General features: G+C 43.4%; 1 protein-coding gene across 1 annotated transcript in view; it reads right to left on the bottom strand.

The window, feature by feature from the left end:
* The window catches only part of GDA (guanine deaminase), a 75,386-nt gene extending 52,288 nt beyond the window's left edge, over positions 1-23,098 (bottom strand). The window contains exon 1 of the mRNA XM_082696597.1: positions 22,178-23,098. Coding sequence (XP_082552723.1) covers positions 22,178-22,300 — 123 coding nt within the window. The 5' untranslated portion in view covers positions 22,301-23,098. The remainder of the gene's footprint in view (positions 1-22,177) is intronic.
* Between the last annotated feature and the right edge of the window lie 4,512 nt (positions 23,099-27,610).

Below are 27,610 nucleotides of genomic sequence, written 5' to 3'. Positions count from 1 at the left end.
ACTAGTTGCTTGTTTGCAGTTGTGGAGGGATGAACTGAATTGAGATGTTTTCAGGAAGGTGACCAGATTGTGGAAAACCCTGACATCAAAACATGAGAGGAAATTCTAAGTGGAAATGACAGTATTTCTCCGAAGAAGAAAGAAGCCAAGAAGATTACCATATTTACAAAGAATGGATACACCATCACATAAATGTGTCACTCCAGAGCAGCTGAAGCAGCTTCAATAATAGAATATTCATCAACAGAGTTTTTCAATTTCATGAATAGAAGAAACTTCTAACAATTAAAAGTGGGTATAAATGGAAGTCACTGACTCACAACACAGTGAACTTCTCCTAGTTGGAAGTGCCACACAGAGGATGACTGACCATCTGTTCGGTTTGTTGTAGCAGAAATTAATTTCTACACAGGGTGAGAGGGGAGGCTCCTTCCACAACTCAGATATCAAACACCCATGTGGTGGCTCAAAAACATGTCCACAGATTCTTCAGCACTCTTCTCTTCAAAAGGTGGAGTCTGGTCTCCTTTCCCAACCTTACAGTGGGCCAAACTTAGTGATACACTGGGCATGAAGCATGTATGATGGTATGTGCCTTCTAGCTTTCACCTGGCTCTTTCACTCTTGGGTTGTTATTCTGGGGGAAGCCTCCAGCCATGCCATGAGTTTACTGAAGTAGCTCTAGGAGAAGCTCTTGTGTGGAAATGCCATGGATTGCTGCCAACCACTGTAAGCACTAGCATATAGTAATGTAAATCAACTTGAACATTGGAAATGGATTCTTCAGCCTGAGTCAAGCCTTTCGTCTTGGCCAACATCTTGACAGAGGCCTCATGAGAGATCCTGAGTCTGAGTCTTTCAGTTGAACTGCTCCTGAATCCTTAACCCAAAGATACTGTAAGGATAATACAGTTGTTTCAAGCCCCTCCATTTTGAGGCAATCTGTGATGCAGCAATAGTTAACCTAGATGATCCATTTTTGATCCAAGCACTATGGGTATGTTGCAGTCTCGAGAAGCCTGCTCACACAACCTTTCCTTTCCTTTCCTTTCCTTTCCTTTCCTTTCCTTTCCTTTCCTTTCCTTTCTTTCTTTCTTTCTTTTTTCCCCCCCACTTCTCTTTTAATAGCTCCAAACCACAACTGCCAAAAATTAGTTCCTATCACTGAAGGATACATGATTATACAATGGTAATCTGTTGTAAAAGTAGAAAGTAGAAAAGGAATCTAAAATTAATTCCTCCCACTCTGCCTGATTATTACCCCACATTCAAATCTGCTGAGAAAGATAAATGCAGACCTCACAATTAGATCTTTAAGTTCTCTTTAGTAGGAATGAAGCCTTTCAATAGTTCATCTCTCAGGTGCAAATGGTCAGTTAAACAAGTGCTGAGCCTTTCTACTCTTCATACATAAAGGAACCAAACTTAAAGGTCTAACCTAGACTTCTAAGAACTCCAGATTGATGTATTTGACATTTTACTTGATAGCTCATTAGTATTTCTCACAAGGGACTTCAAAGTCAACATGTCCAAAATGGAATCCATGATCTTAGTCCCAAACCTAGTTCCTTTCCAGGGTTCCTGTTCTAGAGAATGGGACCTCATCAATTCAGCATACAATTCAGAAACTTTTCTCACATCTCTTTCTTACCCTCTGCTTAAACCCTCAATGGCTTCCCAATTCATTTAAGATGAAGAAAAGTTTATAACATGATCTACAGGGTGATGATGGATGGTTGCCTAATCCAATTTCAGCCTAATCCAGTGCCTTGTCTACACCTCCCTTACTCTTTCTGCTCCACCACACTGACCCCATTCAGACCCTGGAAGCACCCTACTCTCCCCACCATTGGGCCTTTACATAAACCTACCCTCTGCATAAACACCTTTAGTTTCCTTTTGCCCGATTAACTCTATACCTCTTTCTTATTTCAGTTTAGTTGTCTTTCCTTAGGACACCTTTCCTGACTACCTCAAATTCCCCATCCCTATCCCCAATTAATGATTCTCAAAGCACCAGACACCTTTTCTTTATGGAAATACAACATTGTGACTAAATGGACAAAATCTAGAACCAGTCTGCCTGGCTTAAGTCCTTTCCTGTTGCGTGAATTTTCAGCAAGTTACTGAAACTCTCTGCTGTTCTCTCATCTATAAAGTAGGGATAATAGTTATGAACACTTTGTGGCAATTTAATAAGATAACGCACGTAAAGTGTTTAGCATGGTGGCCAACACATCATAGACATCATGAAAGCCTGAACTATGGTTTAATTACAGTTGCAATTCATAATCTCACGTGTATTCATAATTAATGTTATACTTATATCTGTCTTTATCATTAAATGGCAAATTCCACAAGGGTGGAGATGTCTGTTTTTACTCGTTATCATACTTCCATTTCCTGCCACAGTCTTAGCATATGAGCGGTGATTGCTAAATCCTGGATGGATAAACACATGAATGTGATGTAGTGCCTAGACTCTGGAGAACCTTGAGATGTCACATTAAGTTTAGGCTTCATGCTCTAGAAGTTTTCTTTAACAAGAATCACATGTGAAAATTAATGGAACAATGATGGTAAGTAAGTTGGGAGAAGAGTTTAGTGACAGAAGTCTTACTCTACCCTTTGAATGGTTCATTTGGGTGAAGGCAATGGCCAGTGTAGAGTAGCAGGATGTGGGTAGAATGTTAAGAGAGGACCCACATAATATGATAGTACACGGATGTGGGGGAACGGTTAAGGAAATGGGGTGTGTGTGTGTGTGTGTGTGTGTGTCCATATACATGTATATATATATACTAAAGACTCTGGATGAGAGACCGAGGACAGAAGGACAGAACTATGGAAGTATGGAAGCCAGGAGGAGATGTTGGTTTGTGGGTAGGGAGAACAGATAGGGTGGAGGAACAAGACTTGCCGACAGAGCTGCCCCTAAAACAGGGGCGGCCACAAGACTGAAGCACTGATGGTATCCAGGTCTGGAGACAGAGACTGGAGTCATCTGTACAGAGGTGAATGAGAACCCTGTGCAAGAGGCTGACATCTAAGAAAGACAAGATCGTGGAAAAGGATCAACAGGAGAAGCCTAGGGTTTACAGCTGATTTAATGAGCCCAGAAGGGTGAAAGGAGCCAGGAAACAAACTGGGAAAGGGAAAGACAGAGAGACAGAACTGGGGAGTAATGACATCGAAGTTCATTTCCACCCACTCTTTTAGAATTCAGGTGAAGGGTCAACCGCGTACTCCCTGCAACCTTTTTGACCTATGCCCTCAAGCAAGACAAGGCGCTCCTTTGGCACTGTTTACATGCATCTGCCAACAGCAATGTGGAGGGCTAAAAAATGGCCAGTCACAGCCGGTTCCTAATCCTTGTAACCTGTAAATGTTATCTTATATAGCAAAAGAGATTCTGCATATGTGGCTAAATTAAGAATCATAACATGGGGAGATTATTCTGGAGGATCAGAGTGGGTCCTAAATGTAATCATGGGTCCTTAGTAATGGGGAGATAGAGATTTGACACAGAAGCAGAAGCCAAGGTGACCACTGAAGCCAGATGCTGGTTTGGAAGATGAAGCGAGGGTCCAGGAACCAAGAACAGCAGGAAGGCAGCTCTAGAAACTGGGAAGGGCAAGAAACAGATTCCTCCTTAGAACTTTCAGAGGGGACAGGGTCCTTCATTTTGGCCCAGTAAAACTACCTGCAGACTTCTGACCTCCAGAAATGTCAGAGAATCAAAGTGTATTGTTTTAGGCTACCAGGTCTAGCTGATTCGTTAGAGTAGCCAGAGGAAATTCACACAAGCTCTTCATTCACTGCATTGTCATTTTAAGTGAGGGTGTCTGTCTCTCCATTAATATATAACCTCCTCAAAAGACACTGATGCTCGCAGACCTTAGGATTCCTGGCACCAAACAGAGCACCAGACACACGAAGACACTCAAATAAATATTTGGAAAATGGCTAGAAGGAAGGAAAAAGAGAATCAGAAAAAGAAGAAGAGAGAGGGAGGGGGCTTCAAAATAGAGGGATGGTTGACAAAGGCCGACTCTTAAACTTGAACCCGATAATTCAAGTGCACAGAACTTGGGCAGGGTTGAGCTTCACACCCTCCATTCCACTCCCCAGAAGCCAGGAATCCCAAAGCAAACTGGGAGCAGGCCATCTCTAGGACATCAGGGCAGAGATCAGGTTGATGACACCAGTATATCCTAAGGTGAATCCTAACCCCAGCCTTATTTCTAACCCTTGCCCTAGGCCAAACAGACCCAAAGGTAGCATCATCTGAGTGTGTAGGCTCAGGATCCACAAAGACCTGGGTGTGCATACGAGCTCTGCTTCTTACTATTTGAAAAGCCTTAGATGAGTTACTGAACTTGTGTAAGGCTCAGTTTCTCACCTGTAAAATGAAAACGAATAATTCTTCCCAAGATTAAGCGAGATGATGAATGAGACGCGTCAGGCATGGGGTAAGAACTCAAGAAATGTGACTTTCTGGCTTTCTTATTTCTATGTTTCTATCAAAGCCAGACCGCACAGCATCAGGTAAGGCCCTGTCCCATGAAAACTGGGGCTGGAAACAAGGCGAGGAACAACAGGTCCTGGTCAGAGCTCGAAGATTCCAGGGCAGGCCATGGTCCGTGGCTGCACTGGAAAGAGAACAGAGGTCCCTAGAGGTGGAAGAAGTAGGAGGTCACATTGTCTACATGGTAATCGGGGAAGTGGGAATCTGTGTTCATTATTGAAAAAAGAACCTCCCAGGCACCTGGGTGGCTCAGTGGGTTAAGCCGCTGCCTTCGGCTCAGGTCATGATCTCAGGGTCCTGGGATCGAGCCCCGCTCGGGCTCTCTGCTCAGCAGGGAGCCTGCTTCCTCCTCTCTCTCTCTCTGCCTGCCTCTCTGCCTACTTGTGATCTCTCTCTCTGTCAAATAAATAAATAAAATAAAAAATCTTAAAAAAAAAAAAAAGAACCTCCCTGCTTCCAAACTCATCTCCATCTACACTCTGCTCCCTAAGGCCACAGGGACTATCCTTCGAAAAGAGAGCTCTGGTCACGTGTCACTCATCTACCGAAAAACGTTTCTACCAACCACATGACTGGAGGATTAGAGCTTTCAGTCTTACACCCCGACTTCCAGGAAGCGAAAGGGGCTGGAAGTTAAATAGAACACCCATGGTCAGTGATTTAACCCATCCTGCCTACATAACGGAGCCTTCACAGAAGCCCACAGGGGTGCAGTTTGGAGAGCTTCAAGACTGGAGCACTCCATGCCCTTTCCCCACACCTCGCTAAGTATTTCTCCCATCTGGCTGCTCTTGAGTTGTTTCCTTTTACAATAAGCCAGTAATCTAGTGAAAAATATAAATAAATAAGTAAATCAATAAATATGTTTCTATTTCCTCATCATTTCCAGAATACAGAACAAATGTCCAAGACAAAGCATTAACAGTACATTTAGGGTACCACTATTTGCTGGGGAAAGAAAAGAACACATAACAATATTTTAATATATAACATATATATTAGCTTGTATGTTTTGTACATGATCTTTAGAGAAATACATAAGAAATTGGGAACGGAGGGGCACCTGGGTCGCTCAGTGGGTTAAGGCCTCTGCCTTCGGCTCAGATCATGATCCCAGGGTTCTGGGATGGAGCCCCAAGTCAGACTCTCTACTCAGCAGGGGACCTGCTTCCCCCACCCCCTCTCTGCCTGCCTCTCTGCCTACTTCTTGTGATCTCTGTCTGTCAAATAAATAAATAAAATCTTTAAAAAACAAAACAAAACAAGAAATTGGAAACAGAAACCAGTTGCCTATTGGAAGAGGGCAATACCATGTCCAGGCTACTGGAACAAGGAAGGACACTCTCTAGTCACTCCATCTCCTTTTGTGCACTGGAGATTTCCTATCATGTCTGTGGACTTTCTCTCCAGGTATATTTTTTTAAAATCCCAGTTCCAACAGTTATCAGCTGTTTGACATTGACAACTGATTACTTAATCTCACTAGACCTTTGTTTCCTCCATAAAATGGCAATAAGACTACCTCCCTCATAAAGTGGGCATGAGCATTAGATGAGATAACACAAGTAAAATGCTCCAAAGTCTGCCTGGTATAAAGTAACACCAGTGCTACCGGTTTCCATAAATCCGCTGGGCAAGACACTCTCCCATCCAAGTACTAACCAGGCCCAGCCCTGCTTAGCTTCCGAGATCAGACGGGATAGGGCGTGTTCAGGGCGGTATGGCCATGGACTGGGCAAGATACTCCAAAGGGCCCTCTAGTTACAAAATAATTATATGTTGCCTAAGACCTTTTAAGTAGTGTTTTTAGGTAGCACTTGTAGAACAGAGGGGAAGCATCAAGGTCTTTTTTTCTAGTCTGAAAGAGAAGCAGTGAGCAGTAAGCTCTGATGAAATGCACAACAGCCCCAGAGGTCCCCAGCTCCCAAAAGAAGAAAATAAAAATCCTTTCGAGAGGACCACATCCCTGTACCCATTTCACAGAGAAGATGCACAAAGAATACTGACTAGCCCATGAACACACAATCGTCTGAATAATCCCTTCTCCAGTTCAGGTATCCTAACTTCTAGACTAATATATTTTCCCATAATACTGATTATTTTATAAAGTCCCCTTTACACACAGCTCCACAAAAGTCCGGTTTTTAAGGTCTGAAAAAGATCTGTACTGGACGAAGACAAAAATAAGCTTTGTTTGTTCTCAGACTTTATGAATACTCCTTGCCTCTTGCTGTATCCTTTATATAGTTCCAGGAGAGTCATTTTTGCTAACAAGAATTCTATCCTTAAAATTCTTATGTGCAAATTCCCTCCCCCTCCCAAACTACTGCAACTGGTTCATTTCAAGAGCTCTGGGATAATTATGTGTTTTCATGAACACAGCATCATTAGTCAAACCTGTGGGTCCAATCCAACTTTCCTGTTGTATTTTTGTGGCAACTATAGAATGGTATTTGACGTCATATTCTCTAAGTTTAAGGAGAAAAAAAAGCTTTATCTTTCTTTCTGTTTGTTTGATTTACAACTCCCCTCTCTTCATCCCATTTGCTCCCTGGATGGGACACAGTTGTAAGAAATAATAAAAATTGCCTCCTCCTGGAGGTTCAGATGTAGGGCACCATTCCTGGGTCTCAAACCCACGTTTTTTTAAATTTCTATTTTTTTCTATCATATATAGTGAAATTGAAAACTTCTTTGTCTCAGTGGTCACATTAATCACAAAGCTTTCCCCAGTTTCCCCTGGAAAACCAAATGTTTTTCAATTTCTTTTTTTGTTAGTTTGGATTTTTGGAGTTCTTTGTGTGTGTGTTTGTATGCTTTGTTTTGTTTGTTTATCAATTTCTAACGTCTGGTTTCACATGTCCGACGTATTGTAAGCTTCTCCGAACTCCACAAACTCAACTCCCAAAGTCATGAAAGAGACTCAGAAGTCCAGCTCCTGGCCTTACAAATTTCTTTCCTGGGTGAAGATGGATGGCGGCTATGAACTGATCCTAGTTTACTTCCCACAACTCCCAGGCCAAACTACTCACTGTTTCTAAAGCTCTCACATGTAACAACGCAACAGTGTTGTTGAAAACCTGGTTAAGAATTAGCTAATTGTGGATCTCGGAAAGGACACAGAATCGCTTTGGAAGGAGCACTGACAAACTGTAAGAACACCTTAGGAGTTTTCTTTTGTGCGATAAAAAGCCAAAAGCAAGCAAAAATTTTACCACAGAAAGTGCTGACTATGCCCTAAGGCTGCCGTGAATCCCCCCACCCCGCAACGCCCCCGGCACAGCTGGGCAACAGCGTAGTTTTTCATTGGTGCCAGAGCAGCTCAAAGTACAGACTTAAGAACTAGACCATATGGATTTAAATCCTAACTCTGCTAGTTACCAGCTATGTGACCTTGAACAAATGTCCCTTAAATTGTTATGACTCAGTTTCCTCACCTGAAAAATGGAGACATAATGGTACTCAAGGGTTGTTGCAAAGATTTGCAAAGATTTAGTTAGTATATATCAAAGACTTAGACCAGTGGCTGATACATCAGAAATGCTATACAAGGGGCACCTGGGTGGCTCAGTGGGTTAAAGCCGCTCAGGTCATGATCTCAGGGTCCTGGGATCGAGCCCCGCATCGGGCTCTCTGCTCAGCGGGGAGCCTGCTTCCCCCTCTCTCTCTGCCTGACTCTCTGCCTGCTTGTCACCTCTCTCTGTCAAATAAATAAATAAAATCTTTAAAAAAAAAAAAGAAATGCTATACAAATCTTTTGCCTTTATTAGAAATAATCATTTTCTTGGTTATTCACCCCCCAAATATTTGCTGAGCACATTCTATTTACTAGATGAGCTTGGAGCTCACGGCAGCGGCACCACTAGTGAAAAGAAACTACTTTCATGGCAGTCCGTCTTCCTTTGCTTATCAGTTTTCTCAAGAACATTCCAACATTTTCTAAAAATGCCAAGTTTGGGTTGTTTTCCAACTGTTTCATGAGAGTTACTGCATATATATATATACATACATATGTATATATATATATATACACACAAACACACACAAATGCATATATATATATATATATATATATATATATGCCCAGGATGGGGAATTACATTGAGGTGCAGGTGCTGACAAACCAGGGCAGCTCGTGTGCTCGCCAAGTGATACCAACTAGTAGGCCAACACGCAGCTTCTGGAATTCAGTCATAAACCTCAATAAAATCGGAGACACCTTCAGGTTCATCTGTCAAAGTCACATCTGTGCATGCCAAGAGCCTGTGACTGGGCGCCTGGCAATCAAATCACCGCGTACAGAGTTGGGGAGGAGAAATCCCAAGATTTGGCAGGAAGTTGCTTAAAATATGCTTCTCGACCTCCCTTTTGTCACATTGTGCCATGCATTTCAATGGGTAACAATCCAAGGCAGCACACACTGTTGAAAGGCACATATATGCCCATCAGACTGCTAAGGATTCCGGGATCTGTAAGAAATGATCCTCACCTTTCAAGAGTTTATCTTCTAGCTGAGGAAATAAAATATGGGCGCATATAGGAAACTGAAAACAACGCATGGCAGCATGTTTGCACGGGCCAAATTGGCATTACAGACCGAGCTGAGAAAACTCACAGAAGGGAAAAATCAGGGAGAACTAGAAAAATCTGGCTGTTTTTAGGGGGAGGTGATGGATAAGGTATGCATAGGGGAGAATGAGAGACAAGAGTATTCAAGCTCTGGACAAAAAGATGGAGAAGCCCAAACAAAGGACTCAATGTAACTGATGTGAGTTTTATTGCCATTGGTCACTTTACTGTATCTCTACATCCTCTCCTTGTACTTCTTACTCTATCTGTCCAATGACTGGGCATTTTGGAAGCATCCAGTCCTCTCCAGGTTTCTGGGTATAATTCTCCTCATTCTAATTTCAACTTGCATAAATCGAGCACAAGTTTTCCTATTTTCCTTCTTCTTCTACTTGAGTGTCTGGACAGAGAGGGAAAATGAGAATGATTGCACAAGGCTGTGTTCATACACGTAAGGACTGCCTTCTCCTTCTTAGCATGAGTCATTTATAGTTGTTTTTCTCAGCTGGATTAAATCTTCTTTTGTAAGCAATCCACCAGGAAGGAAGGAAGGAGTGAGGTTTTCTCAGTGGCGTTAGAGAAACTGGAAGCCCCAAAATGCTTTCCTGTAATCAAACTGCATCTTGAAATAAGGAAAACATCTGGTTTTTGTCTTTCCTCATTCCATTTGTTTATTTTTGTTTAATCATTTAAAAAAGATCTCGAAACTAAGGAAAAATTAGGCCTCTCCCATTTGATCTTACTAACATGAGAATGATTTCACTCCTAGAAACCTGCACTAGAAAATGAAAATACTGTCTGAACCCCCAAGATTTCCAGTAACAATGAGATGCTAAATTTTATTTCTGAGATAAGACAGTAAAATGATTATTAAGTAGGCTGCAGCTACTTCTAAGCTGTGGCATATACATGTTTGCCAAAGCCTTGGCATCTACTCAAACATTTGCAAGTGGGCAATACCAGCATGCTTACATAACTTACGGAAGTGAGACATTTGTATAAAGAGTCCTCACATAACCTGAGAATTGGAGAACAAAACATACGTGATTTATTTGTATTTTATTACTAGTAAAGGTACCCTATTATTTTTCTGGTGGGATAAACAAAAATATTACACATTTATTCTCTCAAAAGAGTTGTCTATGATCACCATCTGCATTTTCTTATCTTCTGCCCATTCCAAAACCCAAATCAAGCAGATTGTCATCCTCTTTCTTCAGCAAAATAAGTTTTCTTAAGGTCAACAATAACCTCAGGTTGTTAAATCCATTGCACATTTTCCCAGTATTATTCCTTCTGTAACATCTACCACCTGCTCTGTTCCCTCCTTCTTGAAGTGGTCCCCCATCCTTTGCCTTCTATAACACAACCCTCCCATGATTACCCTCTGACCCTTGGGTTGCTCTTCTCATCCTACTCATTCTCTTTTAATCCAAACTCAACCACTGCAGTTAATATATCCCTGTTCTCTTCTCACCCCTTATTCCACATTTTACATCTCCCACTCAGATCTCAGATATCTGCTCGGAGCTTCAGACCTACAAGCCAACACCTACTATGTCCACGTGGATGTCACAGGGGCATCCCAACTGAGCATGACCGTAACAGACCTCTGAGTCTGCCCTTCCTGGGTGGACCTCTTCTTCTGGTCTCTCAACCAGTGATGGGGAACACATCCATCCAGTTGTATAAGCTTGCAACCCAGGGGAAGATAGTCCCTAGTCCTTTCTATCCAACTGGTCACCAAATCTCACTGATTTTTGCCTCCCTCTTATGTCACAGATCTGCCATTTCTCTCCAACTCTACCACCGCCTATGTATCTCTTTTTTGGTCCACTGCAATGACTTCCAACTCATCTCCTCTAGCAATGACTCTTGCCCTTCTCCACAGTCTAGTCTGTTTACCTGCAGTTTTACTCTGTTACTCTGCAATCCTTGTTTACATATACATTTTTCAATGCAAATCCGATCTATCTTCCTCTACCTAACCTAATATCCTTCCCTGGCTGCCCACTGCATTGCCCTGGGATAAATGAAAAAGCCTACAATAGCCTGATGCTTCTCGCTCTGGCCTCATCTATTTCCACCAACCTTCCTTCTCCAGCCTCTGCCAATGCATTCCCAGTTCTTTCTCCCCATTGAGTCTCTGCACAGTTTTTTCCTCTATCTTTCTTTGCCTAATGATCTCCCTTTGAACCTTCAAAACTCAATTCCAAGGTCACTTCCTTAGGGTTGCCTTCATGAAGCCTCTCTTTAAAATAACCAAGTCCTCTGGCTTCACACTTCATGATACTCGGCAGCTTTCTCTTCTAGAAATTTTATACTTTTCCATGCTCATTTGATTTTTGACTCTGAGCGCAAATAAGGCAAAAGCTGCCTCTCTTTGGCTCCCCCCTTTATCCCAACTCCTTGAAGTCTTTGCTCTTTCCTTACCAGCTATCGGTTTGTACGCGCCCCAAGTGTACTAGCCCCACAGGACTGGGGAGGCCACAACAGGCTGCATCATGGGGAGGTTCCCATGGTCCTACTGCCCGGGGACCTAGAGTGGCTTCTTTCTGTGCTTTATACTTCCAAAAGGGTTAAGGTTTCCATGAGACGACTCCACACACGGCAGGAGGAAAACAACTTCTAGATGAATAGTATGGAGGGAAACCTCTGCCCCATCTGCGCTCCCAAAGGAATAGGATACATAGCACAGTGGTCTGTTCTGTCCTTTCTTTTATTCACAAGCGTTTACCGAATACCCATTTGTGCTAAAACTCTAGGTACTAGGAGGGACAGAAGATGGATAATAAGAGCTATTATTCATTGAGGACCTACCATGTTCCAGGACTGTAAATTGTAAGTGGCAATTTACAAGCAATATTTTAAGGAAATTACCATTTTATGAAGAAGTGAACACTTCACAAACCACAATATAAAACCAAAGGGAATAAGCAGGTCTCTATAATCTACAATATTCCAGATCCTTAACATAGTCCGAGTTAAAGACATTTGAGAATTTTATGAGGTCTCAGAGTTCCAATTAAAACCTACTTTTCCAGGTTCTTAATTATTCACTAGGACATGAAACTAATTACAACTCCCAGTGGCCAAATACGTTGTATCAAGCGTCGAGATTAGAAAAACCCCGAGTTCTTATTCAAACAATTGGTTATTTGGAAGATATTTTTAACTAGCTGCGCATTTTGCTGACTCCTAAAGTGAACTTTTCCAACCTGGTTATCTTGTGATGAGAAAATCCAAACACCATTTATTTATCCAACAAATATTCATCTGAGTGCCTACCGTATGCTAAGAGTTGTGGATACGAAAGTGATAAAGGCATAGCCTCTGCCTCCCAGGTGAGGTTACAGGGGATATTCAAGAGATAAAATGAAAGCTGTAAAAAAAGTGACAAGCAGGGGCACCTGGGTGATTCAGTGGGTTAAGCCGCTGCCTTCGGCTTGGGTCATGATCTTAGGGTCCTGGGATCGAGTCCTGCAGCAGGCTCTCTGCTCGGCAGGAAGCCTGCTTCCCCCCCACCCCTGCCTGCCTCTCTGCCTACTTGTGATCTCTCTCTCTCTCTCTGTCAAATAAATAAATAAAATATTTTTTTTTAAAAGGAGGGGGTTGGATGCTGGGGATATGATACTGTTTTGGTAATATAGCATTTCCTACAGAATCTAAGTTTATACTTTGAAAAAAAAAAAAAAAAGAAGAAGAAGAAGAAGAAGTGCCAAGCAAAAAGTGGGGCACAAAGAGATTATCTAGGCCTGGGAACAGGAGGGCTGGAGTGATAACAATGACACCACTGAGGAAGCGACACTTAAACTAGTCTTGAAGGGTGTATCCATCCAGCAGGTGGAAGGCGAAGGAGAAATGTAAACAAAAACACAAAGGCATAAACGATATGGAAAGTTACGTAAATACTCAAAGAGGCCAGGGGTAGGTTCCCTCCACAGTTAAGCAATGGGGAGCCATAAAAAGATTTTAAATAATAAACTCTTTTTTTTTTTTAAGATTATTTATTTATTTGCCAGAGAGCGAGAGAGGAGAGAGAGAGAGAGAGAGAGCATCCCCAAGCAGGGGGAGCAGCAGGCAGAGGGAGAGGCAGGCTCCCCGCAGAGCAAGAAGCCCGATGCGGGACTCCATTCTAGGACCCTGAGATCATGACCGGAGATGAAGACAGCCACTTAACCAACTGAGCCACCCAGGCGCCCCTAAACTGGTTTTTAAAACTTGCACAAGGATAGTGGTTATGATAACAGAACTGTTGATGGTAGGCAAAAGGTAGAAACAATTCAAACATCCATCAACAAATGAATAAACAAAATATACCCACAGAGTTAAGTATTCAGCCATTAAAAGGAATGGCACTTGCCTCATGCTACAACCTGGGTGAACCTTGAAAACACTAAACTCAGTGAAAAAGTCAGGCACAAGAGGTCACATGCTGTATGTGTCCATGTATATGCAGCATCAGGACTACGCAAACCTAGAGAAAGCAAGCGAATTTGTGGTTGCTGAGAGGGGAAAGGAAGAGTAGGGAGTGACTGCTCCATGGTTAATGGGTTTCCCTTAGGGGTGACAAACACCTTCTGGACCTAGGGAAAAGATGTGGCTGCAGAACATGGGGATGGTCATAAATGACACTGAAGTGTGCACTCTAAGATCATAAACTTTACGTTAAATCATAAAAGTGAAACAGAAACAAAAAACTAACAATACAAAAAGTTATGGGGTACAACATAAAAGTTCTCCTCCACATTCCCAACTCTCCACTCCTGCCCTACAAAAGTATTATCTAGGTTTGTAATATTAAAATTGCCTTCTGGAAATGTGTTTTGTATATAAGGCTGTGGGTGCATAGAGGGGGGCTGTGATCACAGGATACCCTTTTTCTGTCCATTTCAGTTACTGGGGAACATTGGGCCTTTAACATTTCTAGAGCATTATACATAAGTCTAGAAGAAGCCTTACTTTTAATCAGTTACTATATCATTGCTTTAGCCTTCCAAGATTTTTTTTTTAAGATTTTATTTATTTATTTGACAGAGAGAGATCACAAGTAGATGGAGAGAGAGGCAGGCAGAGAGAGAGAGGGAAGCAGGCTCCCTGCCGAGCAGAGAGCCCGATGCGGGATTCGATCCCAGGACCCTGAGATCATGACTTGAGCCGAAGGCAGCAGCTTAACCCACTGAGCCACCCAGGCACCCTCCAAGATGTTTCTTTTTAACTACTCATCAATCAGTAGCTTCTTGATAAATTAAGATAGATACAGTTGAGTTTTCAGGTGTGGTTTTTTACTGAAAAAGGTTCATTCTGTCAAAATAATTTTTAAAAACACAGTAACATTGGGGCGCCTGGGTAGCTCAGTGGATTAAGACTCCGCCTTCGGCTCAGGTCATGATCTCAGGGTCCTGGGATCGAGCCCCGCATAGGGCTCTCCGCTCCACAGGGAGACTGCTTCCCCACCTCTCTCTGCCTGCCTGTCTGCCTACTTGTGATCTCTCTCTGTCAAATAAATAAATAAAATCTTAAAAAACAAAACAAAACAGTAACAGGCTGAGAAGAGACAGAGCACTGTGACTATAGAAACAGGAGTCATGAGGGCATCAAATGGAGCCAGGCCAAGAGGGGAAGAAAAGACTTGAGGGTAATTTGCAGTGAAATGGTTTCAGGTAATAGTGCCTGAATAAATAATGCCGGGGGGGGGGGCGAGGGGGAATCAGCATTTCACAAGCAGAAGCGCCTAATATAATAGTTGAAAGACTTTGAAAACCAGATCTCAGTTAGAAGTTAAATTTAAAGTTAATGTGATTTATCATTTAGAATTAATAGATCAATTTAATAAGGTTAACCAAAAAATGTCTTCACAAAGGAAAAGGATATGGCTTTTTAAAAAGTAGGAAACAATGTCAAAATCATGTGTGAGGTAAGATCTCCTGAGAGATCATCACCTTTTATTGCTCACTCTTAAAAAATGATTGCTGAGAAATTCCAGGAACAGGAAATGTTAGAGACGCAGAAGGGAAGCAAACTGTTTACACCCAGCAGTGTTGCTCGAAAGCCTCAAATACGTCCAACTGTGCTTTTTAAAAATCTCTCTGGGTGGCTCAGGTGGTCAAGCAACTGCCTTTGGCTCAGGTCACGATCCTGGTGTCCCAGGATGGAGTCCTGCATCAGGTTCCCTGCTCAGCGAGGAGTCTGCTTCTCCCTCTGACCCTCCCCACTCGAATGCTCTCTCTCTTGCCCTCTCTCATTCTCTCTCTCAAATAAATAAGATCTTTTAAAATTTTCAAAAAAAAAAAAATCTCTCCGGGAAATCATCTTACACCTGTCAGGATGACAAGAGTCAAAAAGATAAGAAATAACAGGTGGTGGCAAGGACGTGGAGAAAAAGGAACCCCTGTGCATTGTTGGTGGGAATATAAACTGGTGTTGTTGCTCTGGAAAACGGTATGGAGATTCTGCAAAAAGTTAAAAATAGAACCACCATACGATCCAGTAATTCTACTACTGGGTATTTACCCAAAGAAAATGAAAACACTCATTTGAAAAAGATACATGCACCCCAATGTTTACTGCAGCATTATTTACCACAGCCACGATAGGGAAGCAGCCCAAGAGTCAACAGCAGTCATCAACGGACGAATGTGGTGTGAATATATGACGGACTCTTACTCGAACTTAAAAAACAAATGCGATCTTGCCATTTGCGACAACATGGGTGTATCTAGAGGGTATTTATTATGTTAAGTGAAATGAGTCAGACAGAGAAAGACAAATACCATAGGATTTTACCTGTACGGGGAACTTAAAAAACAAAACAAATGAATAAACAAACAAAAAGTAGAAACAGACCCATAAATATAGAGAACAAACTAATGGTTGCCAGAGGACAGGAGGAAGGGGGATGGGCAAAACAGGTGAAGGAGAGTGAGAAATCCAGGCTTCCAGTGATGGAAAGAATAATTCACGGGGATGAAAGGTACCGTGTAGGAAATAGAGTCAGTGCTATTGTAGTCACGTTGGATGGTGGCAGATGGTAGGTACGCTTGTGGTGAGCACAGCATATAGACTTGTAGAATCACTGTTGTACATCTGAAATTAATGTAACATTGTGCATCAACGACAATTCAATTTGACAAAAAAATCTCTGGAATTAGAAATGTCTTTTTTTTTTTACACATGACACATGAAAGTCTTTGTATGACACACCACATTCAACACACTTACTGACCATCTAATTTGTACTGAAACAATAGGACAATGCTGAGGGGCCCTGGGGATGATAGAGGTTCAGTCCTCCTCATGATTGGAGGCAGTAGGAACTCCTGGACAGAGCAGAGACCTTGGAAATCAGACCGGCAGGGGTGTGGATCTTGGCTTTGGCTTTGGCATTTCCTTGCTGTGACGGCTGAGTCTCCATTCTTCATTTGTAAAGGAGGGATGACGAAGAAGAAAAAGACGATGATGATGCTATCTCATCTCAGGATTGTTGATATTCAAAGAATCTGTCAGAGTCCAATGCACAGTATGTTACCTTCTCTCTAGCTCACCTCCCATTTGTCAAAGAACTTCACATCAACTCAGTGAGTGAGAACGTTCTATAAAGTTCAGCATGATGAAAGGTAAATATGCAATAATTACTTTAGTGAAAGAAAAATAAGAGCAGGGACCAATATTTATTGTGCAATTACTAGGTACCAGATGCTTTACATACACTATCTCGTCTGTGCTACCATTCCCTCAAGGTGCTGCCGTTGTCCACATTTTGTAAATGAGGCTGTCACAGCTCAGCTACGATAGAAAATTCATCCAAGTAAGAGGCAGAGCTGAGATTCTGATCCACATAGTCTGACTCCAGAAGCCATGCTCCTGACTACTGGAAAGACATTGGCTTCACCATCCATGCCAACATCTATGGCAGAACAAAAGGTAACCTATTCCACCTGAAGGATGATGGCCAGGAAAACTGGAGAAGACAACATCAGAATGGTATCTTGAAGGAAAAGCAAGATTTTATTTCAAAAGAGGTGGAGTGGAGGATATAAAAAGAAGGACTATTCCAGGCTCTGAGATTGGCACCCGCAAAGGAGGCAAAAAAGAACACGATGTGCTGGAAAACAGTGAGAAATTGGCAGGGATAGATACCCCTCAGCTCATGGATACCTTGTGGTGTAAACCAGTCATGGGAATCCTCCTCCTATTTGCCAGAGAGAAGGAGGACGTATTAGAAAAGCGGGCTAGGGCCAAATCACATCATGCCTAGAAAGTCCATCAGGGGCATTTGGATCTTAGAGAGAACAGAGAGCCAGAGGGAGGTTATAACAGAGGAGATATGTGATTCTACCCATGCTCCAATAACAGAACCGTCAGGCGTGAGGAGGCAATATCGGAATGGGGGACAGCAAACAACTAGGGGGCTCCTCTGTTCATTTAACCAGAGACAATGAAAGGCTAAACAAGGTCAATGACAATGGAAAGGATTATATATACAAAGATACCCAGAGGTAAACCGAACAGGCTTGACTACTGACAGGAGTTCCTGAAAAGGCACTGACATTTTGGTTCAATAAGAAGACAGAAATGGGAAAAGCAGAAGGCAGTGAACAGTCCTTTGAAAAATAATACAATTCTTTGAAAAAAGCAGTACAGTCATTGGAGGTGCCCTGGGCTGCAATTAACAGAGGTGTAGATAAAAAAGACATTTCATTATCACGCAGAAGTCTGAGGGCAATGAGCAGCAGGAAGTTCTAGGGACAGTTAACTGTCCAGTGATGTTATTCATGGACATATCTGATGATGTTCAAAGACAGACTAGGTACGTGTCTCTGAGGTTCTCTTAATGTTTTCCTCAGAGTCTCAAATGATGGCGGCAGCAGCAGCCCCACTCCTCGCATGAAAGTGTCCAAGAAAGGAAGACCTTCTCTTCCCACATTTCTTAAGGAGAAAAATATTTCCAAGAAGCCTCTTAGCCAACCCCCCGCATGTCAGAATGTCACCACCAGGAAGCTGGGAAAATGAGTGTCCCACCATATGATTCAATACAGTCACATATATCTCTCTACTCTGTCATCAAATCTCGATGACTTGACCTAAGTCACTGTCAATCCTGTCCACCTCTCTCCCTCTCCATTGCTGATAACCACGGACGTCTACTGGGCATACATACATACGTGACGTCTACTGGCTACATACTAGGCATAATCAATGTACTTCACAACCATTACTTCACATAAGCTTTCCACCCAACCCTATGAGGTAGATTATACTAAGTATTTTATACATGAGGATACTGGGAAATAGAAATGTTAAGTAACTTCATCAAATTCACATAAGTAGTAAGTGACAGAAGCATTCTTAAGAGTTCATATCTTACCTAAAACTAAGGTAACATTGTGTGTCAACCATACTCAAGGGGAAAAAAGGACAAAAAGAAATTTGTTTCTTGACACACTACACTGCCTCTTTTTTTTTTTTTAAGATTTTATTTATTTGAGAGTGAGAGATGGCAGATGAGAGAGAGCACGAGTGGGGGAAGGGGCAGGAGAGGGAGAGGGAGAAGTGGACTCCCTTCCCAGTGGGGCTCAACCCCAGGACCCTGGGATCATGACCTGAACTGAAGACACGACTCAACTTCCCCATCCATCAGTGGGAATAACGACCCAGTGGGACACTAAATATGATGTACTAGGGAATCTGTCAATAAATGCTTGTTAGCTCTTTCTTCCCAGATGCATCTCTGTGTCCCAGCCAGCCAGTGAGATGAGCTGTGAGGCTTCAGAGCTGGATCTTGTGGCCCCCTCTTCCCACATAGTGCTTCGCAGACCATGGCTTTCTTCTCTACTTGTTGGTCTGCAATGGTGCCACCATGTGGAAACACGCAAAAAAAAAAAAAAGAAAAAAAAAAAAAGCAACAGTGAGCAAGAGGTTAAGGGTTGGCTAGTGATGTGGGAAATTAAAGGCAGAAGGAAAGGTAGATAAAATTAAATGTCCTTATAACCTACAGCTCATTGACAAATACTTGAGATAAGCAGGTTGCAATATTCCTCCAGGATCCTGAGTCTTCTTTAGCAGATGAAAGTCCTTTTAGAAGCTCCCTTATCTTTACTTCTCCCAACTCCAGGGTTGCTCTCACAACCCCAGAGCAGTAGGGAACAGCAGGCAAAAGTTCTTCCCGCCAAAGGGTCCTGTCCCTGTGCTTTAATAAAACCACTATTTTGCACCAAAGATATCTCAAGAATTCCTTCTTGGCTGTTAGTGCTGGACCTCACCCCACCAACATCAACACACCAACATTCAAAAACCACATCACTAGGAGCAGAGGAAAGAAGAAGACAGAATGAACAGGGTTGTGTTAAGTATCCACTAAGTGCCAGGCATTTTCATAAATTATCTCATTTAATATTTAGCAATAGAAAATCTGATTCTACAGATGAGGAAATGGAGGTTCAGGCAAGTTAAAAGTCTCGTTCACAGTCTCGGAAAAAGTAAGTGGTGAAGACCGAGCTTGAACCCAAGCTCCATAGGACTTGCTCCTGCCACGCCAGGACACTACCCCCAAAATGAGTCTCTTCCTCGTGCTTGCTTCCAGGTTAAGTGTGCATTAAAAGACCCAAGGCATCTTTTAGGCAAGTTTAAAGTCAACCTGATCCTGTTCTATGTGGGAAGAATCAAGTATTTGGTAATATCAGAGCACAGAGCATCTCCAGACTTAATTAAGTATCTGCAAATAAATTAGTCGTGCTGAAGTCTTTCTTTTTAAAAGGTACATGCCTCTCAAGTAGGAAAAACTAACTCTGAATTCAAAAAGACCAACACTAAAAGGTTGACCACAGCATTTTTAAAACTAACTTAATTTTGAGTGAGCTTTAATTAATGAATTCAAAGTAGTTGGTCATTATCATGTTCTGGGTCTAAATGAAGTTACAGGACATGAGAGATGAGGTCTAAAAGGAGAGGATAGAGGAGGTCATGCCACCTCTCTCTCTCACGCAACCCCAATCGGGAGCTCCAAATGAAGAACTAGGTCCCCAGACCCCACACAACTGGTCCCAACACACAACATATACACTGTGGTCACCCAAAATGTAGCCCACCGCTACCTGCCTCCAAATCTCCTGGGACCTTTGCTGAAATGCCATTTCCTGGGGCTCACTCCAGGCCTATAGATTCACATTCTCCAAGGACGACCCCCCAGGAACCAGCATTTTAAAAAACACCCACTCAATGTATCTGATCATCTCGAGCAAACAGCTTTAGGAGCTCAGTAAAAATGTAAACGTCATGATGACTCCACACTTATTTATCTTATGGGGAGATCATTTGATAAAAGAATCTTGACATTTTTTGAAGAAATATTACCTCAATGACTAGAAAGGCAAAGCATTCCCACTTTCAAAATGGGAGAAATCAAATCTTGCAATATATGGGGCACATAGATGAAGTCCACAATCAACTGCCTTGCAGCTAGAAGAGAAATCAACAGTTACCAATTCACTGATTACAATGGTTTACAAGGCACTTGGTTAACTCACCTTTGTATCCAATTCCTAGCTAATTTTATCTTGTGAGGGAATGGCATTTTTCTAAATTTAAAACTTCATTCAGTATGCTCCTCAGTGGGAAATAGACTCCCTGACAATGACTTCCTTCTGTACAACCCCCAGAAGAGGTAATTTTTTTTTTTTAGATAAATTATTTCCTTTTCTGACTCCTCTCTACTGGTTGAAGACAGTCTTCAAACCCACCCTCTTGCCTGCCTTCTTACCAATTAAAGTTCTGGATATGGGAAATTAATTTTTAAAAAAAGATACCCAAGAGTTGAACAGCTCCTTGTGATAGGCAATCTTCTCTAATTTCTCCCCCGTGTAGAGGTCTCTGTTCCTTTGCTTCTTGGGACTTGCCCCAAGCCTAAGGTTCCCCCAAACTTGACGGTCAAGTACACAAGGCAATAATTAAACAGTCTGGGGGTTTACTGAAGTCTCCCCATTTGGGGGAGCTCTGAGAATTCCATCACCTTGGAAACACAGCAGCAGGCGCCCTGAATATGCACAGAGAGAATATTTTTTAAGCACCATAAGAAAACAGGGTTCACTTATCCCCAAATGTAAGAGTCACGATTCAAAACTGTCACTGACTGGGAAGCATCTTTAGTCAGGAATAGTAACTTCAAGCTGACAAGTCACAAATAGGTGTACTTTTGCTAACCAGACTGGTAGTTGGGAAAAAGCTCAAAAATATCCCAACCTCATCTTTATTTTTTTCGGCTAAAAATGGAATGGCCTCCACTTATCAAACCAGCCAAGCCACTGCTGATGCTGTTACCACCGTGTGTATGAACAGTAAATATCAGACATCAAGTCACCTAGGTCGTTTGTGGAAATCCCGATTTTGGAAAAAAGAAGTATAGAAGATACACTCATAGAAGACATGTTGAGCCTTGAAATGGAACTGCTTACTTTGATGCAAATGGGAAAATGGCTATGGGGAGGCAGGGGGCACGTGGATAATTTCTCGCAGACTACCCTTTCTAGTATTATAAGTTATCTAGCTGGAATCGTAGGTACATTGTCTGTGGAGGGAGCAAGTGAATGAAATCAGTTCTTTGCTTATTCTGTGCGCCGAACGGGCTAACCAACATTAACCAAGTGTCCCTCTCCTCTCTTATTTCTTCCACAATAAATTCAATCAAATTTACGGAGCGCCTAGCCTGTGCCAGGCACTGTGCCAGGCGCCGCAGACACAAAGATGAATGAAGCCAAGTTTCGGTTTCTTAATGATTTCTTAAGATTTGCGAGGGCATAGCCTTGCTCTCCCTTCCACTGCAGCCTGGACGGCTGTCTAACCACCCGTGGGAGTGCGTACTCCCCAGCTCCCAGCTTCTGGGAACGTGTTACTCCCAGGCCAGCCCACGAACCTAGCGCCAGGGTTCTCCCGGCGTTCTCCGAGAGTCAAACCCTCAAGTTCAACTCCGGAGCCGCGACTCCCGCTCAGCGCCGAGCAAATCCCGGCTCGGCCGCGCACCGCGCGCGATTCCTTCCACCTGTCCGCGCGCCCGTCGGGGTGCGCCCGGACCCCGCGCCCGCTTACTTTGCCGCTGTCGCTCACTCCGAGGAGGTGATCCCGCAGCACCTCCATGGGGCTAGTCCAGGTGGAGTGGATGAATGTCCCTCGGAAGATGTGCGCCAGGGACGGCATCGGGGCGGCACACATGTCAGCGGTGGAGCGCGGCGCGGGGTTCGCGAGCCGGCGAGAGCGCACGGGGCGGAGGTGAGACGCGGGGGTCCCTGCACCTTGCGGGCGGCTGCGGGGCGCACCTACTCAGGCCTCGTACTGCCCCCGCGTTCCCGAGCGACAGCCTGCCCCCTGCAGGCCGCGCCCAGGGGCGGGCTTCCTGCCTCCTCGATGCCAATAGGATTTTTCTCCTGTGACTTGGCTCCGCGCTCCCTCGGGGTGTGGTCTCTCTCTCCACCCCGGTGTTAGTTTTTGATAGGTTAACTCTTTGTTTCCGAAATCACCGCTCGCAACGCAGTACTTTTAACCTCGGGGGGCCGAGTGACCGACCCAGGGGAGACAAGAGAGGGAGATAAAGGAAGGGGCAGGAGGAGCGGATGGTCCCAGCCCTGTCTGTACCTTAGCCGGTCACTAAATTTGCTATTGCTCCCTGTCCCCCAGCCTCCTCCGCCAGCCTTGATTGGCTTACCTAGAGTTGCATCTGCCTGCTTTCTCTTGCCTTGCAAACTTCGGGCTATTTTGTGACCAAACCTTGTACTTTCTTAACCTATGGCACCCTCAAGGTCTGAACACGCACAAGTTTGGGAAAAGGTGGAAAGGCCCGTTGGAGCTGCCTGCTTCACTGACTAGTTTCATTTTCAGTTCCTGCGGATTGCAGAATCGGTCCTCATCTGGAGTTCTGAAAGCATCTCGTAACGGAATTACGAGGGGGCCCCACCGGCAGAGGCTGGACTGTACCTCAAAGTCCCTCTCTTCCAGCTTGAGGCAGTGTTTTGGCCGTTGTGTCCCTCCACAACACCCACAAATAATTCCATCTCCCATCGTTCTCACACTTAGAATAAATGAGTCTCGTTGCTTCAATTCCACTTGCGCCAGGGGAGAAGATTAAGTTCTCCGGCCGAGCGGCTAGGAATGGCAGCGTGGCATGGCGTGCTGGAAGGAGCCCCGGGTGAGGAATCAAGACTGTGGGCAAGGCAGTGGCCTTGGAGTCTGTATCTTCATGTGCGAAAATGGCACTTAGATCGGGTGGTGGTGAAGACTGCTTCCAGTTGGGCATTCCTTCCTGCACTGCATTCCAAGTCCTTTACGAAGATCCCCCAGGGAGATCACCTGGTTTCCACTCATGCCTCACGCATTCCCCTCCTTTAGCCCCTAATGGTCCCTGTGGACCTTCACAGGACTGGCTCTTCTCATCACCCACGTGCCTCCAGTGTACTAGCCCTTCAGGGTAAACTTCCTCCACCACCAAACTTGTAGCAGCCTCCCCAGCCCCCCAATTTTTATTCTATCCATCCATCTTATGTCTGCCATCGTAGTTATCATATTTTTCCTCATTTATTTCATGTGTTTTCATTTATTTCTGCCTCTCTCCTCTCAAAACACACACACACACACACACACACACACACACACACACACACACTGTAAGGGAAGCACCACAGACCAGGCTCTTGTGCCTAGAAACGTGCTTGATGTTTCATACATATTTACTGAATAAATGTATGAATCGTTTTGGGGGGGAACAGAGCAATAACCTGAGCTAGCTATGTTTCTGGCTCCTGCCTACAGAATAACGGTTTCTCATTTCAGAGCATGAGCAGGCTTTCTCTGAATTGTCACCACTACAACACAAGGCGAGTTTACATACATGATTCATTACATTCTCAGCTCCTTCCCCTCAAGGAAATGCTGCAGTCCTAGGCACACTGAGGTGGCTGGTCACCCTACCAAGGACTCAGAATTAGGAGCCCTTGAAGCTGAGAGCATTGCACTTGCCTCTTGGGGTTGCCTCATCAGCCCCTTCCCCTGTCATCTCCTCCTGATTCTGCAGACTTTGCTCCCTCCTTGTAGTCCCCATGGCCAGAACAGTGAAAACATCCTCTTGACCCAGGCTTGTCTACCCACAGACCTCAGAGTGAAAAGTGAAGAAAATACGTGTCTTAGTTTTTAAAAGGAGTCAATTAAATGTTTCCAGAAGAGGTACTGGGTTCCCTAAAACGATGCAGCCAAAGCTCTTTTAACGAAAGCAACCTGAGTGACCGAACAGTGGAGACTAGTTTAGTCCATTAGAATCTAGTTACTCAGTAGGGTATCATGCAGTTGTTAAAAATGGGGGAACTCTGTAGCCAGGTGGGAATTGCATATGATGAAATGGTAAGTTTTTTAAAATGTCATTTATGCTATGGTTAAAAGCATGAAGAACCTGTAGGCATAGAGCCTAGAATTTCAAAGTGGATCCAAACAGGGCATCATTTCCAAACAGGAAATGGAATTGCTAGGGAATTTAATGTGGATGTTTGTTAACGTTGTTATGTGTGGCTTATGCAACAAGTAATTATTGTATCGGTTTGAATAAAGTTCATCTTGGGTGCCTGGGTGGCTCAGTGAGTTAAGCCTCTGCCTTCGGCTCAGGTCATGATCTCAGGGTCCTGGGATCGAGCCCCAAATCGGGCTCTCTGCTCAGTGGGGAGCCTGCTTCTCTCTTTATCTGCCTGCCTCTCTGCCTACTTATGATCTCTGTCTGTCAAATAAATAAATAAAATCTTAAAAATAAATAAATAAAGTTCATCTTGAACAGAAGGAATGGTCCTGGGCTTCCGGGGAGCATAGCATTAGCACTCCTCAGGGTTTAGCTCTTCCAAGCAGTGCTCTCTCCCACTTCAATTCCCAGCTGAGTTGTAGGCACCCCGCTTAGGATCCGGTAGCCGCAGCTCAGCCAGGTGTCAGGAAATCATGGCTTCCCAACTATTCTCATGTGTTCTCCATCCTGGTCCTTTACTTCGCTGGTAGCCCTACAGTTTCGACTTCCATCCTGGTATCCCCAGGGAAATGTTCTCAAGGCCACCGAAGTTTGGAGGAAGGTAGGAGTGTGGCACTTTTATATTTACCTTTGAAGCATGGCCCGAGGACATCACCAGACAGCTTCTGGTTAGCAGGGTTATTCTGACCCAGCAAAGCATGTACCAGTGGTATGTACTGTGCTTCCAAAGTCTCGAGGAAGTAACAGTTTCTATTCATCAGCTCTTTCTTTGGCCAACTTTTATAGCTGTGCAATATTAGAACTGAAAGGACCTAAGAAGATAATATTCAATGTGCATTTCCCTGCTATTTCCTAGTACCCCTATTCCGTCACCAATGGCTCCTTTCAACCCTCACCAACTCAGTTTCTCAGAAGGAAATCCAACAATGGTATGCACTTTCAGTGCTCTACCCACGTATCACTTCCTTCCAAAGAAAAGACACGCTCCTTGGTACGGAGGCTTCCTGAAACCCTCGCTGCTTCTTCAGGCTCTTCTCCCTCCAGTATCCCACATACTGTGCACCTGCTTTGCTCACGATCTCTGCCGGCAGTGCCCTTCTGCCACCTGACTCCACGCCTGCCTTAATTCACTACCCACTCTCCCCTGGCTAAATCCTTCAGCTTAATTGCCCATTCCCAACCCATTCCAGAACATCTTTACACCTCCTCACTCTCTCTCTCAGGTACTAAATGCTCCTTCTCTGAGCTTGTGGGGTGCTAAAATTGTTCCTTTATTATCTGTCTCCACCAGAAGATTGTGTTCTACTTAAGGACCACGTCTCCTTCCTTTCTTTCTCTGTATCCCCTTAACACAGTGCCTGGCAAACAGGAGATACTCACAGACTTATATACATGTTGGACTTCAAGTGATGGCTCTCTTGAATTTTTCTCTTGTATTGAAAAATACAGATTTTAGTGAGAAAAGAAATCTGTAGAGGTGTGTTCTAATGGTGATCAATTCATTAGAACTAAAAGTTAAGAAAGAGTTTCATTTCACTTAGTTTTCCAACATTTTCTTATGAAAATTTTCAAATACACAGAAAAGTTGAACAGCTTCGTTTCTCAAAATTTCTCCTTACTTTCTCCCTACTTTAGATGAAGCCAGTGGTCTCAAAACTCTACCACTACTGGTTTCTTCTTCCACTATCTTATTCTGAGCCTCACAACAATCTTATAAAGTACAGGATATATTTTAACCATTTCAGAGATGGAGAAACTGAGGCTCAGGGGGGTTGGTTTGTCTATCTAGTTGGTATAGGATGGACCCGGGTCTTGACTCCAGTTGCTCTCACACACTGTCTCATCACAATAGACTGAGAAGAATTTTCCACTCGATTTTGCCACGTCTATGTCGGTGCATCGTGGGCTGTCATTGACAACTTTCACATTGTACATCGTTTTCCAACAGCTGCCAGTGACACACAGATCTGCCCCAAAGTGAAACCAAAGTAGGACCAATGGACCTCAAGGAGAACAATCCAATCAGTGCAGGTCAATGAAATGATGCGGGGCAGAGGTCATAACATTATGCAAGGAGTAACTCGTGTTTTCATGAGGCACAAAGAACGCGGGACAGGCAGGTTAGATGAGAAGCCACTTTGCTCTTCGAGGCAGGAGAGAAGTTGTCATTGCACAGGGAAATAAATGCCTGCCTATTTTATTTATTCTTCTTGTGTAGCTAAATCTATCAGTTTCCATGGTGCCCCATGTTCACCATGGAAACTCTGACAAGCTTGTTATGCTTTAGAGAAGAAAAAAAAAAAAAAAAGCACACCAAAAATTTGAGATGGGATAAATGCATTCCTTTTAAAACTGTGTTCTTCTGAGTAGGAAGCCTTGATGGATAGAAAATCATAATGATCTTGATTTTCCAGTTCTTAAGTGGAAACGCAGCTTTGCATTCCCATCAAAGGAGCACTCTTGCCCCCCCACAACACTACTTTATCTATGCAACAATAGTTATCCTGTATCTCACTTCTGCATTTCCTGGCAACAGAGAGATGGCTCAGTCCTCATTTAGCTGATTTTTATGAGAATATTGCACTAGTCCCCTATATATTTTTTTCTGTTTGTCCATTCCACCTTTATTGGAAATCTAAGTTAGAACAGGCATTATGCTAAGCACCACTGATCTGACACTGTCCTGCCCATATGTAACTTACACAATTCTTTCATGAATTGGTGCAGGAAGATTTTTCATGCACACTCCCACCACGAAAGCAAGCTCAAAGCAAATACAACTGACTGTTGTTACTTTGTCTACATTTCTGCCCTAACAGGGACTCTATTATCCAATATTTAATATGAAGGTATAAGTACTAGATAGAATTATTATCTCAGGGTCCCAATCCAGCACAGCCACTAGGCAATGAGGCCTTGGGAAAGTCATTCTACCTCTTCTGGTCTTGGTTTCTTTTTCTATAAGGTAGGAGGTCACATACTATCTCTGGTTCCATAATATTTTAGTCTCAAGGACTCATTTTTTTAAA

This window comes from Mustela nivalis, assembly GCF_964662115.1.
Source record: "Mustela nivalis genome assembly, chromosome: 13".
Taxonomy (NCBI): Eukaryota; Metazoa; Chordata; class Mammalia; order Carnivora; family Mustelidae; genus Mustela; species Mustela nivalis.
This window is presented reverse-complemented; position numbering and strand designations above follow the sequence as displayed.